At 37.3% G+C, this 17,122-nt stretch overlaps 1 protein-coding gene across 1 annotated transcript in view; it reads right to left on the reverse strand.

Moving 5' to 3' along the window:
* Positions 1 to 16,775, reverse strand: part of nsun2 (NOP2/Sun RNA methyltransferase 2) — a 30,718-nt gene extending 13,943 nt beyond the window's left edge. The window contains exons 1-15 of the mRNA XM_067424926.1: positions 16,543 to 16,775; positions 16,175 to 16,332; positions 14,981 to 15,085; positions 14,770 to 14,875; positions 10,496 to 10,567; positions 10,285 to 10,369; positions 9,996 to 10,188; positions 8,044 to 8,118; positions 7,294 to 7,424; positions 5,916 to 5,989; positions 4,483 to 4,613; positions 4,138 to 4,234; positions 3,704 to 3,912; positions 2,830 to 2,922; positions 2,225 to 2,360 (exon numbers count right to left, since the gene is read on the reverse strand). Of these exons, the coding sequence (XP_067281027.1) occupies positions 2,225 to 2,360; positions 2,830 to 2,922; positions 3,704 to 3,912; positions 4,138 to 4,234; positions 4,483 to 4,613; positions 5,916 to 5,989; positions 7,294 to 7,424; positions 8,044 to 8,118; positions 9,996 to 10,188; positions 10,285 to 10,369; positions 10,496 to 10,567; positions 14,770 to 14,875; positions 14,981 to 15,085; positions 16,175 to 16,332; positions 16,543 to 16,626 (1,749 nt within the window). The 5' untranslated portion in view covers positions 16,627 to 16,775. The remainder of the gene's footprint in view (positions 1 to 2,224; positions 2,361 to 2,829; positions 2,923 to 3,703; positions 3,913 to 4,137; positions 4,235 to 4,482; positions 4,614 to 5,915; positions 5,990 to 7,293; positions 7,425 to 8,043; positions 8,119 to 9,995; positions 10,189 to 10,284; positions 10,370 to 10,495; positions 10,568 to 14,769; positions 14,876 to 14,980; positions 15,086 to 16,174; positions 16,333 to 16,542) is intronic.
* Between the last annotated feature and the right edge of the window lie 347 nt (positions 16,776 to 17,122).

Consider the following 17,122-nt stretch of genomic DNA (forward strand, 5'->3'; position numbering starts at 1 on the left):
CTGAAATATAGTTCTACTTCAGCCGTAGCCTGAAACGAACTTCTCCAAAACTAGAGTCAGAAAATTAAAGGGAGATGCAAACACTTCAGGTATACATTTGGACATTGTGTAATTCTATTTATTAAACATGTAGAATTCTATTTATTAAACAGGCAGAATTCTTTCCAAACCGTTAGTATTATAAATGTGCTTAGATGTCATGATATAAAAAAAGAAACATATTACAGTAACTTTTAAAATTGAGTGAACACGGAGCAGTTTTTCCGTGAGGGGGAATGGAAAAGCCGGAGTGGATCCTGAGCGGAGTGATTACAGAATGCTTAGAGTGGAGAGAGGAACATGCTGTCTCTCCACTCCAGGTTTTGATCACATCCCCCTCATCAGTCCGCAGGGGGAATACACCTGATCTTTCCTTAATTTAAAGGTCCCGTTCTTCGCGATTCCATCTTTCAAACTTTAGTTAGTGTGTAATGTTGCTGTTAGAGCATATATAATACCTGTAAAATTACAAAGCTTATAGTTCAATGCCAAGTGAGATATTATTTAACAGAAGTTCCTTTTCAAAGCCTACAGTGAACGGCCGGTTTGGACTACAGCAGGAAGTGCAGGGATGTAATGACGTCACTAGAACCGTTTGTTGACTAACCCTTCGCCAACAAGAACACGCAAAAAAGGGGGCGTGGTCTTGTTGCTCTCCCACATGGAGAAGAGCGCGCATTCAGCACTTGCAGCTCCCCTTTATGGTAAGAGGCAGGACCTTTCTGGGCAAAGTGCGCTATGCTGCTGTCCAATCACAGGAAGCGCTGCTTTAACATGGGAAGCGCTGGCTCAATCAGAACTCGTTACGTATTTATGAAGGAGGGACTTCATAGAACAAGGAAATCATCAGGCCGTTTTTAGGACAGAGGAAAGCGCTGTACAGATAAGTAAATTGTGTGAAAAATACTGTGTTTTTTTACACGCGAAACATGAACTCATGTTATATTGCACACTGTAAACATAATCAAAGCTTCGAAAACACACAAAGAATGGGACCTTTAAGACCTATTAAAACTAAAATTAAGACATTTTTTACACCATTTGAAAAATGTAAGCCTATTTAAGGCCTTAAAATTATGAAAAGTGAATTTAAGTCAAAAGGACACACGGAACCCTGCAATTAACGGAAACCCATTGTAGTGACAACAAGTGCAACAAGCTGGTCTAAATAAACTGGGTACTGACCCATCTTTAAAGAGCAAGCGTTTTGCGAATCCCAAGATTTGAGAAGCAACTCGAACAACAGGTGACTCTTTCAGGGGGATCAGAGTCGATTCTTTCTTTTGGGAGACAATAGGAACGGAGGTCTTACGGGTGTGGAACGACATTAGGGTGAGTCATTAATGACATAAATTTAATTTTTGGGTGAACTAACCCTTTAATACGTCTTTTTTTTTTTAAACGCTGTATTTTTCTTATATTTTACCAGTATTCCACACTGCGGTCTCCACTGTCGATTGAACGGCTCGTTTGCTTTCTGCTTCTATGAAGCCTATCCCGCCGAAAAACGCAATGGTCTTAGATTGGTTAGATGGCCAAATGTAGTTTTATGTATTTTTATTGGCTGAAGTGCCAAGCACAGGTTGTCCGGAAACACCACACCCCTTACCATTATGGGCAAAAGTCAGATGTGCGGTGACTAGCAAGGGTTTATAATGACACCAACCCAGGCGTTTTTGTAGGCAACAAACTGCCATAACTTTATAAGACAATATCTCCGTTTGTATTGAACTTTCAGTGCTGTAACTTTGCAGATGCTGTTTATGCTCAAGCAGCAACATTACACAAAAGTGAAAAATCGCATGCAACCACCCCTTTAACATATAATAGAAACATAAATATTAATATTAAATAATTTTAGAGCTAGATAGAGATGGAAAGATGCTAGAGCCAAACACCATATTAAACATGTTAATTCCTCAAAACCCAAATAATACAACAAAGAATGAGGTGTTTGTTTACAGTGTGGTTCTTTGTTCTAACGTTACTCCAGTGATGTCTGTTTACATTAGCAGCAGATGGTTGTTTCATACTTGATGAATGTGAAGGCACTAGAGCACAGATAGAGATGAGATCATAGCGAGGCTGCTGTCCCCATCTGCCTATACGCCATCCTCAATCACTAGCACTGATGAAGGACCCTCAGACTGAAAGTGTGTGTGTGTGTGTGTGTCTGTGTTCTTGCCTTCATTCTCTCACTGTTGTTGAGAAGAACATTGCGGAGCTCTTTAGACACCATGTATAGGTGCCTCTTCTTTCCTTCATGGGTTCGAGTCAACACATTAAACTTGGGGAAATCTGGAGACAGGTCGTAGAAAGCTCTGGAGCAGACAAAGAAATATCACAGGATAAAATTAATGATGGTTAAACAGAGGGGGAAAAAAACTGCACATATGCGCACAGCGCTGAACACGCTGCGACATATGGAGCAGAGGCGTTGTCTCCCACAAGTCAAAATGGCGGGTTGCCAGCGCTGTGGCACTGTGCATCTGTGTGAGAAAATAAATAAAATTCATCACAAACAAAAGATGGAGTCACAATGACTGAATGATAATGATCACATCATCCATTCATGTGATTGGTCACATAGGATGAATAGTGTAATAATAGATCACTTATATTTTTACACGCATAAACAAAGCTCCAGCCTACTCAGAGTCTATATTTTCAGGCATGGCAAACCCACAGTGGCATCAGACTGCATAATAAAAAAAAAGCAAGATATGAGAGCGTTTGTAAAAAACGTATTTGTGTTGAGCAGTTTTGTAAATGGAGAGGAGAGGCACTCACTGGATGGGAGGAAAGATGGGGTCATCCGCTGTCAGAAACACAAAAGGATCCTCTTTGAAGCCAAAGAGTTTCATCTTCTTAGGAGGAGGGGGGCTGGAACAGACAGAACACTTCATGTCAATGGGAAGCACAGTAAGTGCAGAACACTGTCCACCAGGGGGCACTGAACTCATCTACAAGTAAAGCCTGAATATGGCTGTTCGGAATGGAAAACTTCCTATCAAAGAAAACTACATAGTTTCTGCAAGTCTACTATTATGCCTACCTAGTATGTGAAACAGATTATGCAATGATGTAGGCATCTACATGTGGTCACATAACCACACTGCTATTTATTTTCCCAACAAGGAGCCATTTAAAAGTTGGGATTGTTTTGTTCTTCCCTATTGTGACGTATTTCAAAGTAAAGCAGCTTCTTAAACAAGAAGAAAAAAAAAAGTAGGGTGGGTGAGTGACAGGGGTGTCTCGCCCTCGTGCCAGTAAACACGTCATCAAAGAAAAAGAGATGTCGTTACAAGAGGAAGGGGAAGTTATTTTGATTGAAGATTACGAGAGCACATGAAATCAAAAAATGATGTGCATAATTTTGTATAAAAACAGCAATACATTTTAATACATTATTTTCCCCACAACTAACTTGTTAAATCAACGCATTAAATCAACAGCCATACAAAAAAGTAAACTGCTTTATGAAGAGTTAACAACTTTAGAATTAATTTATTATCATGGGTAAAAATGTCTCCATTGGTGCATCATAAAATGCACAGCACACAAAGAGCAAAACAATGAATGGACTAACAGCAGAGAGAACAATAGGGTGACTGGATGGGGTACAGGAGTATGCCCACATATACACCTGGCTGAGGACACTCACCCACAGACATTTTCTTTCTTGACCTCTGAAGGGTCAGGGGTATCTGGGACAGAAGGGTTTTCCTCTGCAGGTGTCTCGTCCTCTACTGCTTCAACAGGGGTGTCAGTGGCTGAGCCGTCTACTGGAGAAACCTCAGCAGGAGACGCCCCCATCTGCAGCTCCTCTGTGGGAGAGACATCACTGGAAGCGTTCACATCCTTATTACGAAGCTACAGAAACACAGACAAAGAAAGGACAGAGACAATGGTATTTATGTACATTTACAACATATTAACACTTTATCCAATATGGATTTATCCAAGTAAATGGGCTTGTTAGTAAAACAGTAATCAAAGCTAGCTTGCTATTGCTTAAAGAAATAAATGTACTCCCCATATACCTTCAATGCTTCATTTTCATTTAGTATAATGAAATAAGTCTGCATTTTCTAATACCTTTGGGTAACGGCGGTTCCATGGCATGGGCGCCTTCTTCACTAACACAGCCACAAAAAAACCACCAGTGTTCTGGTGATGGGGCAGTATTCTCATACTGAAAAAAAACAAATCAAAGCACCATAACACTGTTACAACTAAAAATCTGTGTGAATTTGGTTCATGCACCCAGTGAATGTTTACTCAATGTTGCTTTTGCTCATCTAGTACTGTGGTAATATACTACCACCTGGTGGAGAGTTTTAATAAAACACACTACAGCCCCAGCTGCTTGTAAAGAAAGAAATGGTTAAGTGTTATAGACAGAGATATTACATAGACATATTATGATCAAAAGAAACTTGCCATCTCTCCAGTCTCATATTAGCCAGCTTCTCTGGGTCTGTTGGTGGAAACATGGTGGGTCTGATCTGGGTGTGTCGACTTTTTGGCACCTCTGACCAGTCAGAAAACCACTGACCCTCTTTTGTCATTACCTTTATAAGAGCAGAGCTAGATTACACTTCTCAAAGTATCCTGAGGAACAAACAGTTTCTACAAAAAAGGGTTACTTTAGCGATTAGCATATGGCTTTCTATCAGTAGAAACCCTGGAGTATATTCAAATGACCGTGCTCCCTCCCCTCATATCCCCCTGAGACGAGAGATTTATGTACTTTATTTCTGGAAAAATTACTCTGGTGATGCAAATATCATCAATTTGCGTCATCGATAAAAATTTTGGCCAGAGGCTAAAGACTACAGCCAGCAGAGGGAGCCATTTCCGCATGTTTTCAACTCGCACATGGGGGATGGGGTCGCACTCACAGCTCAGCTCGCAGCTGCAGGCATTTACGGAAACGGTGCGGCCGGCGGAGCAAAGCGAGTGTTTTTATTTCTCAAATTATTTCCTATTAAAAGTTAATCTTCCAAAGGCATAAACTGAAAACACGCAAGACTGAACACGCGCTTAGAACTACTGCCGCGAGCGCGTTCACGCCCAATTTTTCAGTTTTTGATTTGTTAAAAAAGTTTGAAATATCCAATACATTTCATTCCACTTCATGATTGTGTCCCACTTGTTGTTGATTCTTCACAAAAAAATTACAGTTTTACATCTTTGTTTGAAGCCTGAAATGTGGCAAAAGGTCGCAAAGTTCAAGGGGGCCGAATACTTTCGCAAGACACTGTATATACACAGACTGAAATAGAAATGGTCATTTTAAAATCGTAATATATTTGAAAATCTTTACTGTATTTTTTATCAAATAAATGCAGTCTTGTTTGGTACTTTTTTAAACACAAAAAAGGGGGAATTAATAAAATTGGGCAGGAAGATGACATACTCATTGATACTCATATATGCCACCAAAATGAAAAATAAAATGGATCAAGATCACAATTGGTCTCGTTTATCAATAAATTAATCCATTATCTAATACATTAATAAAACAATAATGCAGTTTCTTATATATTGATGGCCAGTGCGTGTGGCAGAAACACCGTTTTGGACAAGTTTCACTAAGCTGCTAATCGCATGTCATATTTTCTCTGGTTTCAGAAGTATGGTTTCAATATTTCATCACGTTATATTAATATAATGTTACCAAGATATATTGGATTATCAAAATAACATTACTGTGGTCCCAGTTACCTACAGTCTAATGTCCCTGCTGCAATGAATAAAGAGAAATGACTGTGCTAACGCAAAAGACATAAGCCAATGCAGACTCAACATTCATAAGCAGAAACAGTATGGATAGTAATTAAAACAGAGAGTGGAGGCTAACAGTTCATTACTTTCCAAGATGTTATTCCAGGCATATATTTGAGTCCTGGGAGATCTGCAGAGGCATCTGCTAACTCTAAAGCACCTGAGAAACACACAGAAGAGTGAAGAAGAAACCACATGAGAGCGAGATCAGAAAAAGCAGAACACAGTTGAGCAACATGGCAAGGTAAATACACCCCATCATGTATTTAATGCTTGGGAATGTAATGCTTAACCCAAAATTGCATTTCCCACAGGTTTTGTATTTTTCATCATTAAAGATACACATAAATAACAAACAAAATTGTTGAAATGCATGTATGGGTAAATCTAAAGTCCTTTTCAAGAAAAGTCTGTTCACTCAGCAACCATATTTGCAACGTCTCCAGACAGCTATTTTGGACATACTCCAAATCTTATCTATTTGAATCGGGGAATTCTGTAATCTCAAAAACTGCTTGCTGAACTCACAATTAAATAACATATTTCAAATCAGCAACAAAATCTAACATGAACTGTCCAATGAATGTTGTTTCCCATTATCAAACAGTGTTTGAAAAAAAAAAAAAAAGCATATTTTTCAGACTAGATGAGTCAATGCGCAAGTGCCGTCCTAAGTGCCAGTCTCAGGTTTCTATGGGAACCGGAATTTCTAACAACATCTGCAGTGATGCAATTACTTTACCAATCAATGATTGGCTCTTTTACTTTAGAAGGAGGAATAATACAGCACATATTGCGCGTTGTAGTTTGACCCATTTGTAAGTAATTGGAGTGAACCATCTTTCTTTGTCGTTAACTAAAAAAAATACAGGGGATGCACTAGATTTTGAGATTTTGCCCAATACCAATAATTCTTTATACTTGAAAGCCGATAACAATATATTGGCCGATAAATTTAAAACTCACATACTAATTTTTATATAATTTGTGAGAGCCTGATTACAAGCCCCAAACACACAATTATATTATCATTACAATTTTATTTAGCCTATATGACCGACTTGTGCTGCATGTTGCACTGAACGGTCATATTTCAAGCAGCTGAAAAACATCATGGTGCATCTAAAGGGTCTCAGCTGATGGAAATAATCCATTATTTATCCGCTTTAATATATCAGCCAAATTTACTTATTGGGCCAATAACATTAAAAAGGAACATATATTGACCAATACCGATATGGTGGCTGATATATTGTGCCTCCCTAAAAAAAATGTATTTCCATTACTTGGAACAAAATATACAACAACTAAACACACTTTCAATTCTATAAATTAAATAAACAGAAAATATTTTAAAATGTATCAGCGTTTAGTTTAACACAAAGTATTCATATAACTAAAATTAATAAATATAAATTAATTAACTACACAGACATTTAAAAAGTTCTAGGACAGCAGATGTACCTTCACTCTTCTCCAGCAGGGCAGCGATGACTGCTTCATCCTCGATGGGATTCAGAGAACAGGTGGAATACACCATCCTGCCCCCTACTGCCAGCTGCTCCACACCTCGCACTGCAATCCTTATCTGCAGTCTGACAGACAATGAGACAAATCGACAAAACACACACTTAAACTGCTGTTCTGCAACAACAGCAACCTCAGAATGGAGAGGCAGCAAACACACACACACAAACACACATGCTGACAGAGCAAAACAAAGAAATTAGATGCAACATCCTATTTCAGTAATCAGGTACAGAAAACACATTCACTGCCACTGCCAAATAGCTAAAGCTCCAGACATGATGATAATCAGGCATCAAGACTTGGGTTTATCTGAGAGCATGAAGGCTCTAGGACATGCTCAGAATGGAGTACTAGTATATTGCTAACAGAACAGTGTACTGTTCTACATAAGTATAATACATGGTTGTCACAGTACTTCACTACATTAGTATATACAACAATAACCCAAGAATCTAAAAATGTCTTAATTTTTTGTCTTATTCTTAAAAATGTCTTATTCTTTTTTTTTTTTTTTTTTTGTATTTTCCAGCCCAATGAAACAATTAACACACACATAGATGAGCTAAAACATACCAGTCACAAGTGGGAAAAAAAATGATTTTTGCCATATTGCCTACCATTATTGTAGAAATGGCAATGCTATGCTATTCTGAACATAGCCCAAGTTACCTTTACTGGTCTTACCCGTGGAGCTGCAGGCTGTTGCTGGTCGTCCATTTTTTCCACACATCAATGTTTTTCCTCATCGTTCCATCTCCGCTGTACAGATAAAGGTGCTGATTTTATTGTTTGCAGTTTAATTATAAATCCACATAAGATCACTTCATGTGTCTGTCAGGCATGAAGCAGACTTATAATTAACGGATCTTCACAATAAAGGCCTTCTGAAGCTAAGAGATTTTTTGAAAGAAACATATTTAACACATTATAAAGTAAAATATCTAACTTCCAATGGACCTACGCTTTCTCTGGAAGTTGAATACGGAAAGCGATCCACCTGAATAATTATTAACCCCCTGAAGCTGTGTTTTTTTGGTCTTCAAATTTTGGGCTGCCATTTTAAAGCTTGGAAGAGCCAGGACATTTTTTTTTATATAACTCCGATTGTACTCATCTGAAAAAAGAATATCGTATAAACTAGAATGGCTTGAGGGTGTGTAAATCATGGGGTGATTTTAATTTTTGGGTGAACTATCCCTTTAAGAGTGTTTCCTGTGGTCATATGAGACCATATGGTGTATATATATTTTTTGTTTTTAAATCATTACATCAGTGTTTGGTTAAGGCAGCAAACTTTGAATCAAGGAAACTACAGTCCTATATGGGCAAAAACACAAGCCATAATTACACTTTAAAGTCAACTTCAAATCATTTCATAGACGGAGAAAAAGTTAAGACAGCAAAACCACACTGACCACACGGTGTATGTATAAGATGGCAGAGCAGATTGTATTTTGCTTGGCACCTGATTCTGCGGCAGGCCAAGTATAGACTCCACCAATTATAAACTCTGCTATATGATGTTACATGCTGGGAAGAGTTTCACTGCTCAACCAAAAACACAGAGCTCTTCTGGCATGTTTGTGTGCCTCTATTATTGTGATCCCTACATTTACATAATCATAACTTTGTGTATCTACAAAAAAACAAAAACAAACAGCATTCTGCTTTCGTTATGGTAACACACAATGTCTCTAGACAAATCAAACATAAGAAAATCAGCAGTTTTTGTGGTTTTAAAGAGGACCCATTATGCATTTAAATTTTTTTAACTTTCTTTAGTTTGTAATGTTGCTGTTTGAGCACTAAAAAGGTCTGTCACAATATTATAAAGGATACACAAAAGGGGGGTAATGCAAGGCTTGCTTGAGATGCATTAGAAGTGTGTTGACATTCATTATGGTTATGGTAAGAGGCATCACATTTCGAAGACAACACACGGCTAATTTAGTATAATTAACTTTTATTTTTACATTTGATAAAAAAGCTTGAATTTATTCTTATTATTCGATGACCTGAGATAGATTAAGACAGTCAAATGCTTCGCTCCTGAATGAATCAACCGTTTGAATGAATTGGATGAATCTCAATGACTTGCTCATTAAAAGTGACTTGCTGCTACCTACTGGGCGTTTTAATTTAACATTTCAAGTATTGTAAAAATTCAAAATAATCAAAGATATTTGAAATTGAACAAAGAACATTTGTTTTAGCGTTTTCTTCTGTGATTGTTCTCCTTTGCAAAGATGAATTTGGTTAATGTTTAATTTGGTAAAAGCCCTATTGTCTCTTCTTATATTTAAATTTGATTACATTTATGATTTTGACGCATGTAATTTTAAAAGATGCATGTAAATTATTACGTTTTAAAAATATACATTAATAAAAAGGCAAAAATGCACATAAAAAAGGAAACAAATTAATTGAAACATATTGGAAAAAATATGTTTTGTCACTGTTGTGAACTGACCACCACACAGAATATGAAGAATATCAAAACCGTTAGGAGTCAGCCATCCATGACAGTCCTAAACCTGCCAAAGTACCAGCACAATAACGCACTCATCTAATTATCGTTATAAACCAAATATATAATTGGTATCGTACACCCCTACCCTCACCATAAAATTCCTCACCTGCAGGGTACATCACACAGGATTCGGTCATAAAACAGGACATCCTTCTTCCCGTCCTGATCAAAGTGCAGACGTGGAATGCTAGATGCATCATGGTTTACCACCATAATACATGGACTGTTTAATCTCTTGGCCTGGTGGACCAACAGGTAACAGCGCTTATTATCCACATCATTGGCAATTACAAATCCCTCTGGAGACACAGGAGAGATGGAGGACAAGATATGATCATCCTAAATCTGTATTGGATTCGTTATATACGAACCCATTCTAATAAATAATGGTTTACCAGGGAAAGGCACATCCATATCAGAGTGAAGCATCTCTATTAGTTGAGCAGTTTTTGATCCTGGAGCAGCACACATGTCCAGAATCTTGTTTTAAAAATGCAGAAAGGTGACAGAGAAGACAAATGATAAATCTCCCAGTGCAGAAAACATACTAGAGAGAAAACATTCAGTTGATATTAAAGGGAACTCATGAGGTTGTTAAAGATGTACCTTATGGTGAGGCTCGATTTTCATTAGAAGAGGAGGAATCATACTGACTGCTTCCTGTCTGCTAATATTACCCTGATGGAGTAAATGTAAACTACCATTTGTGGTTGATCAAAAAATAACATTATATTAGCATTTTTTTTTTTTTTTTTACAACTGCTAGGACAATTTACAAATTTCAGCTCAGCACAGCAGGTAATTTCACATTCAAAATACACAAAACTACCATAGCACTTCAAGTCTCAATCAACTCATTCTTCCATAACACTAGCAAAGTTTGCCAAATAACACTGTCACTGTAGACCAAAACTGGTTACCCACTGAAGCCAAGCGGGTTGAGCCTGGTCAGTACCTGGATAGGAGACCTCCAGAGAAAACCAGGATGCTGCTGGAAGGTGTGCTAGTTAGGCCAGCAAGGGGTGCTCACCCTTTGGTCTGTTTAGGAACTAATGCCCCAGTATAGTGACAGGGACAGTATGCTGTAAAAAAACAACATCCTTCGGATGAGAGATTAAACTGAGGACTCTCTGTTGTCATTAAAAATCCCATGGTACTTCTCGTAAAGAGCAGGAGTGAAAACATGGTGTTCCCTCCACTGGCCTTTATCTGGTGATGGTTGAGGTGAGACCCGATATGATTGTAAAGCACTGTGGGTGTACAGTAATACACAGTAAAGCTCTATAGTAACGCCTCATTTATTCATTCATTCATTCATTCATTCAAAAATTAACCACTATGTAGGTGTTCAGCTACATCTAAATGTTGAATAAGACAGCAATTTGCTATATTTCTACAGTAATACCATATTTAAGTATATTCTGAATCTAAACAATGAAATGTTATAAACTAACTGTTCTGATAGCATTTCATTGTTTAGATTCAAAATATACTTTAATATGGTATTACTGTAGAAATTTAGAAAATTGCTGTCTTATTTGATTTTGTATGACTTTAGGTTTTAGAGGGTTAGTCATTAATGATGACTCACCCTAATGTCGTTCCACACCCGTAATACCTCTGTTCATCTTAACACAGTTTAGGATATTTTATATTTAGCCCAAGAGCGTATGAAAGTGTATGCACACTATACTGTCCATGTCCAGAAAGGTAATAAAAAAATCATCAATGTAGTCCATCTGTGACATCAGTTGGTTAATTAGAATATCTTAAAGCAATGAAAAACATTTTGTTCCAAAAATAACAAAAACAAATAAAGATTCAAACGGTCATGAATCAGCTTATTTATTCATGATTCGGATCGCGTGTCAAACTGCCAAACTGTTGAAATCACGTGACATTGGCGATTCAAATCATGAAACAATCCGCTGATTCATAACCGCTTGAATCTTTATTTGAGGATTGAACACAGACAAGGAAGAGAAGACAATGCTGAATAAAGTCGTAGTTTTTGTTATTTTTGTACCAAAATGTATTTTCGATGCTTCAAGAGATTCTAATGAACTAACTGATGTCACATATGGACTACTCTGATGTTGTTTTTATTCCCTTTCTAGACATGGACAGTATAGTGTGCCTACATTTGCATACCCTCTCAGACTAAATATAATATCTTAAAATGTGTTATGAAGATGAACGGAGGTCTTACGGTTGTGGAACGACATTAGGCTGAGTCATTAATGACATAATTTTTGGGTGAACTAACCCTTTAAGTTTAACAGTTTTGAAGAGTATGTAATAGGCTTGCTGCGATAGTCGGTATTAAAGGTGTTTAGACTCAACATCGGTTACATCACTTGCCCACCGTGGCACCGCCCCTGCACAGCTGTTTTGATTATTTTTTTTTTTTCATAGTAATAAATTTAGTTCAGCTAGAAAACAGACAATACAAATAAAAACTGAATGTGTCTGGTACTGGTCTGTGCTGCAGGAGTCATATTTCATTTATCACAAGAGTTAGGAACTGAGTTTACTAAGTAAAATGTAAAAATGCCTATTTAAGAGAGTTTTGTTTTGTTTTTCAATAAGAATAATAGGCTAATGAGCACACAATTCAAGCAACCCACCCCCAAATTGCCACTAATTTAACCAAAAAACCAAAAATAAACTGAGCACGGCGGAACTGTCATGCTGCACCATGCGCGCATTTACGGCCGAACTGCCATTCATTCACGGCTGCACCATGCGCGCATTTACGGCCGAACTGCCATTCATTCACGGCTGCACCATGCGCGCATTTACGGCCGAACTGCCATTCATTCACGGCTGCACCGAGTGCACATTTACGGCCGAACTGCCATTCATTCACAGCTGCACAGAGTGCGCATTGCCGACAGTTCGTCTGAATGAATGGCAGACGTTTTTACTGCATTTTTAATTAAATAAATGCCATATATATATATATATACACTTTATTTAATTAAAAATGCTGTAAAAACATAATACAATGAAATAATATTCTGATGTACATCATCTGTTCGCTAAATGAATATATATAGTAAAGTGCCATTTATTTCTGTGATCAAAGCTGATTTTATCATCATTTCTCCAGTCTTCAGTGTCACTAATCATTCTCATATTAGGATTTGATGCTCAACAAACATGATTATTATCAGTGTTGAAAACAGTTTTGTTGCTCATGATGCTGCTTCATTTTTGCGGAAACCACCATACCATTCAAACATTTGTGGTAAAATTAACAAAGAGAGAAATTAATACTTTTGTTGATCAGACATAGGCTACATTAAATTGATCACAAGTGATATTTTTAATATTAAAAAAGATAATTTATTTAATAAATGCTATCCATTGAACCTTCTCATCAAAGAATCCTGAAAAATAAAATGTATCATGGATTCCACAACATTTTTAAGCAGCACAACTGTTTTCAACACAGATAATAATCAAAAATGAGAATGATTAGTGAAGGATCATGTGACATTGAAGACTGGAGTAATGATGATAAATTCAGCTTTGATCACAGGAATAAATTACACTTTACTATATTCACACAGAAAAAAGGCTATTTTCATTTGTAATGGTATTTCACAATATTACTGTTTTAACTGTATTTTTGATTAAATAAAAGCAGCTTTGGTGAGCAGAAGATAAACATTTAAAGGGATCCCATGGTGTTGAGACTTATATGGCTTAATATAACATAAACAATGTCACTTACTGAAATACGTAGTAGAAAACCCATGAAAGATCTACGTTATTTAAAAAAATCTATTTAATATTTGGACCATGGGCGGCGCCATTTTGTTTGCGTTCTAGGTTGATGACGTAGAATGGTTGCACTACTCAATCAGCTGCCGCAACCCGTAGCTATTTTTACCACAACGCAACTCGAAAATTGTTTCAGAGTTAAACAAAACCAATGAATTGCTTTGTAATTGTACTTAAAACACATCATTTATGTTATTTATGTTTTATGTTTAGACTTGTATGGTTATATTAAGCCATACAAGTCTAAACACCAGGGGATCCCTTTAAAAAGCTTTCAGTTAGCACTGCATTATTCATATGATATAGGCCTACTTTATGGTCAATAAATAGCCTACATTGAGATGGCTTGAAAAACACACATAAAGCATATTGTCGCAATTGTCTGATTGTCGTCATCACGTTTCAGCTCATAACGATTGTTTTCCTTCAGCTGCAGCACCAGCGTGACAAAGTTTCTACGAATTCGCTTTTGGACTTTCTGTGAGAGCACCTTCCTCATATTTAGATACGAATAAAATGACAGGTCATGCATAGATTATTTTTTGTCTCTAAATTGTAATCTTGATGTATTCGCATTGGTTTCTATGTATAAATACACTTGGCGGTGACCTCAAGAAGCGCGCAATCTAGGTAGAGAAAGGTGTCTTTAGCGTCCCAGTTAACTTGCCCGCCCTCGCGGTAACGCCGGTTCGAATCCAGCTCGGAGCGGGTCGACTAGGATCGGGGAGACCCAGTAAAAGTGCGGGGGATGAAAGTACACTTTATTAAAAGTGCAGGGGACACGTCCCCCCGTAATCTACGCCCATGCTTGAATTGAACTCTAAGCTTGCTTCCTTCCATCCGTCAGACTCGCGTGGTATCTCGGTAGCCAGGCATCTCATTCAATGGCGAGCTCAGTTGACGCTGTGCGCTTCAAGATTCTGATGCAAGTGAGCTAAGATTCCGATTGGCCCAGAGAAATGTCAGTTATAAGAATGATCCAATAGTGTTTTGTTAAAAAAAAAACCATTGTAAACACCAATCTGCAGATAAATACCTTGGAGAAATGCACCAACAAGGGTCTGCTTTTTACACTTTTTTTTTTGACTTACCGATTCAGTTTCGCTGACCAAGAACTGGTGGAATTTCTCCAGTAGTGGAGACTTGCGTAGGATCTTTCTGCTCAGATTAGTGTGCCACGCCAGTTCATCAGGATACCTTTAACAGCATGATGAGAGTAAAGATCTGAAGTACTATGTTCTACAGATTTCCAGGTAAAACTAATTCACAAGAAAAACACAAACAAATAGTTTTTTAGCATACCAACTTAGGGGCTGAGGAGCCTCAATCTTCTGCCCATCCACCTCAAGATCTTGTACCTCTTTGAAGTATTTCTCTTTAAGCGTATGAAGGATTTCTTTGGCATGACTGAATACATAAATTGAGAAAAGGAAAAACATTATTGTATAACTACATTGTCCTCTAAACCATCCAAGAAAGTTGTTAACCAATATGGCCTTGTCAATGGCCAATACTGATACCTAAAAGCTGGTGGGCTGATGGCCAATAGTTAGGGATGCACAATTAATAGAATTTCTAATCGCGATTACGATTATGGATGCTACGATTATGCAATCGTTCAAAGCCGCGATTACAAAAAACAAAACAAAAAAAAACCTTATATTATTGTGCGTGCTTAGATATCATGTTACGATGTGACAGCAGTGCTGACTGGTCGAATGCACAAGAAATAGCACGGAAGCCGTGCACACAGCCTATATGTTGTTTCGTTTAGCTTCTGAACACAAATGAAGATGTTTGTTATAAAGCCATTCATTTAAGTCCATTCTCAATGCTGCGGGCATCATAAAGTATTGACGCTTAGGGCATTAGGACTCAAACTTTGGATCAAAAAGATCCAATAAATGTCAAGAGCATTGTAAAAATAACTAATCGAGTGTCTAATCCAAATCTTCTGAAGAGACTTTATCTGATGACCAGACTTACCACGACTCGCATACTGTAGTAAACATGGGCGTTCAAATGTTCGAAAACAACATATGAGAGTACATGCAGAATACATTTTTTTTAGATAAGCTAAACATTTAGTTTAGGAAGTGACATCATTTATATTTAGTAGTATGGTTATTTAGAGCATTTTAGATGGTTTATTCTTATATGTATTGTGCATTTATAGCGGGAGAGGAGGGACAGCGACCGAGAGAGAATGCCGCCTGCATTAAGAGTGTGAGTAATGCAGGGGGAAAAAAAGTTTAAACCACTACCGCTATATATAATGTTGAATATAATGTATAATGATGCAATGGGGGAATATTTGTGGGACACCTTACTTATGATCATTACTAAAATATGTGATGGGGGAAAAAGGCAACACAAAAAGCGTGCTAAGTGTCCAGCTACTAGGAGACTGACAGTTAAACGTCATAATACAAATTGTGCAAAACACTTTGTTATTTAATATGAAACTTTTGGCTCTGCAGAAAAATGTCAGATCACCTCTTGTATCCTGTGATCCGTATTGTAGCTGGCAGTGGCTCCCTCATGGCCTCCATGAACTCTTCGAACTCTCCGTCTGGGACAATCTTCAGCTCTTTGTAGTAATGCTCAAAGAGTTTATTTTCCTTGATGATCTCTGAGTATCCAGCTCCCCAACCCTGTGAGTACACCAGTTACTTAAAGTAACGTTACTACCTAGTAACTACATGTCATTTATCACGTGATTACATTGTTACATATAAACAATAATTCTGATGTGACTATATGATGCGTGTATTCACAGTATAGCATACGATCAATTCATAAATGAATGTGCAGTGTTGGCACTAAGCAGGAAAGTATGTAGCTAGAGCAGTTAGCAAACTCACAGCATCATCTCTGCTTCTTTTCGCCTCTGGTCTTCCATCTCTGTACTGCTGGGGTTTTTGTCTATTTCTATTTCTCCTGCCCATGTTGCAGACGCACAAAACTCTGGATATAAACCTGCGTTGCGTGTTGACTATGTGTCTTAATAATGTCTAAATAAATGCACTTCTCAGCTCCTCCTGAACTCACGTGTCGTGTATGTGACGCAGCCCAAACCAAACAAGCGCACATTCGACTGAAAGACCCCTTCTTTGGCGTCCGCAATATTGCCTGATTTATATGCAAAATATTTTCTTTAAACATAATATAAACAATTTAAAATACAGTAGTATTTATTCTAAATCGTTGACCTTCCTTTCAAATAAACTTTGTGCCAGATATAAATAACGCTACTAGATAATACTATGATATCAATATAAAAAATATCTAAATAAAAAAATTGGACAAAATATATTAAAAACACTTATATTCAAAAAAATATATATTTTAACTACGTAATTAAAATGTGAAGTTTCAGCATATTCCAAAAAACACCCGTTAGCATAGTTTTTTTCTGTATTTTCTCAAAAACAATAGGCTACA

The sequence above is a fragment of the Pseudorasbora parva genome, chromosome 19 (genome assembly GCF_024679245.1).
Source record: "Pseudorasbora parva isolate DD20220531a chromosome 19, ASM2467924v1, whole genome shotgun sequence".
In the NCBI taxonomy this organism is placed as follows: Eukaryota; Metazoa; Chordata; class Actinopteri; order Cypriniformes; family Gobionidae; genus Pseudorasbora; species Pseudorasbora parva.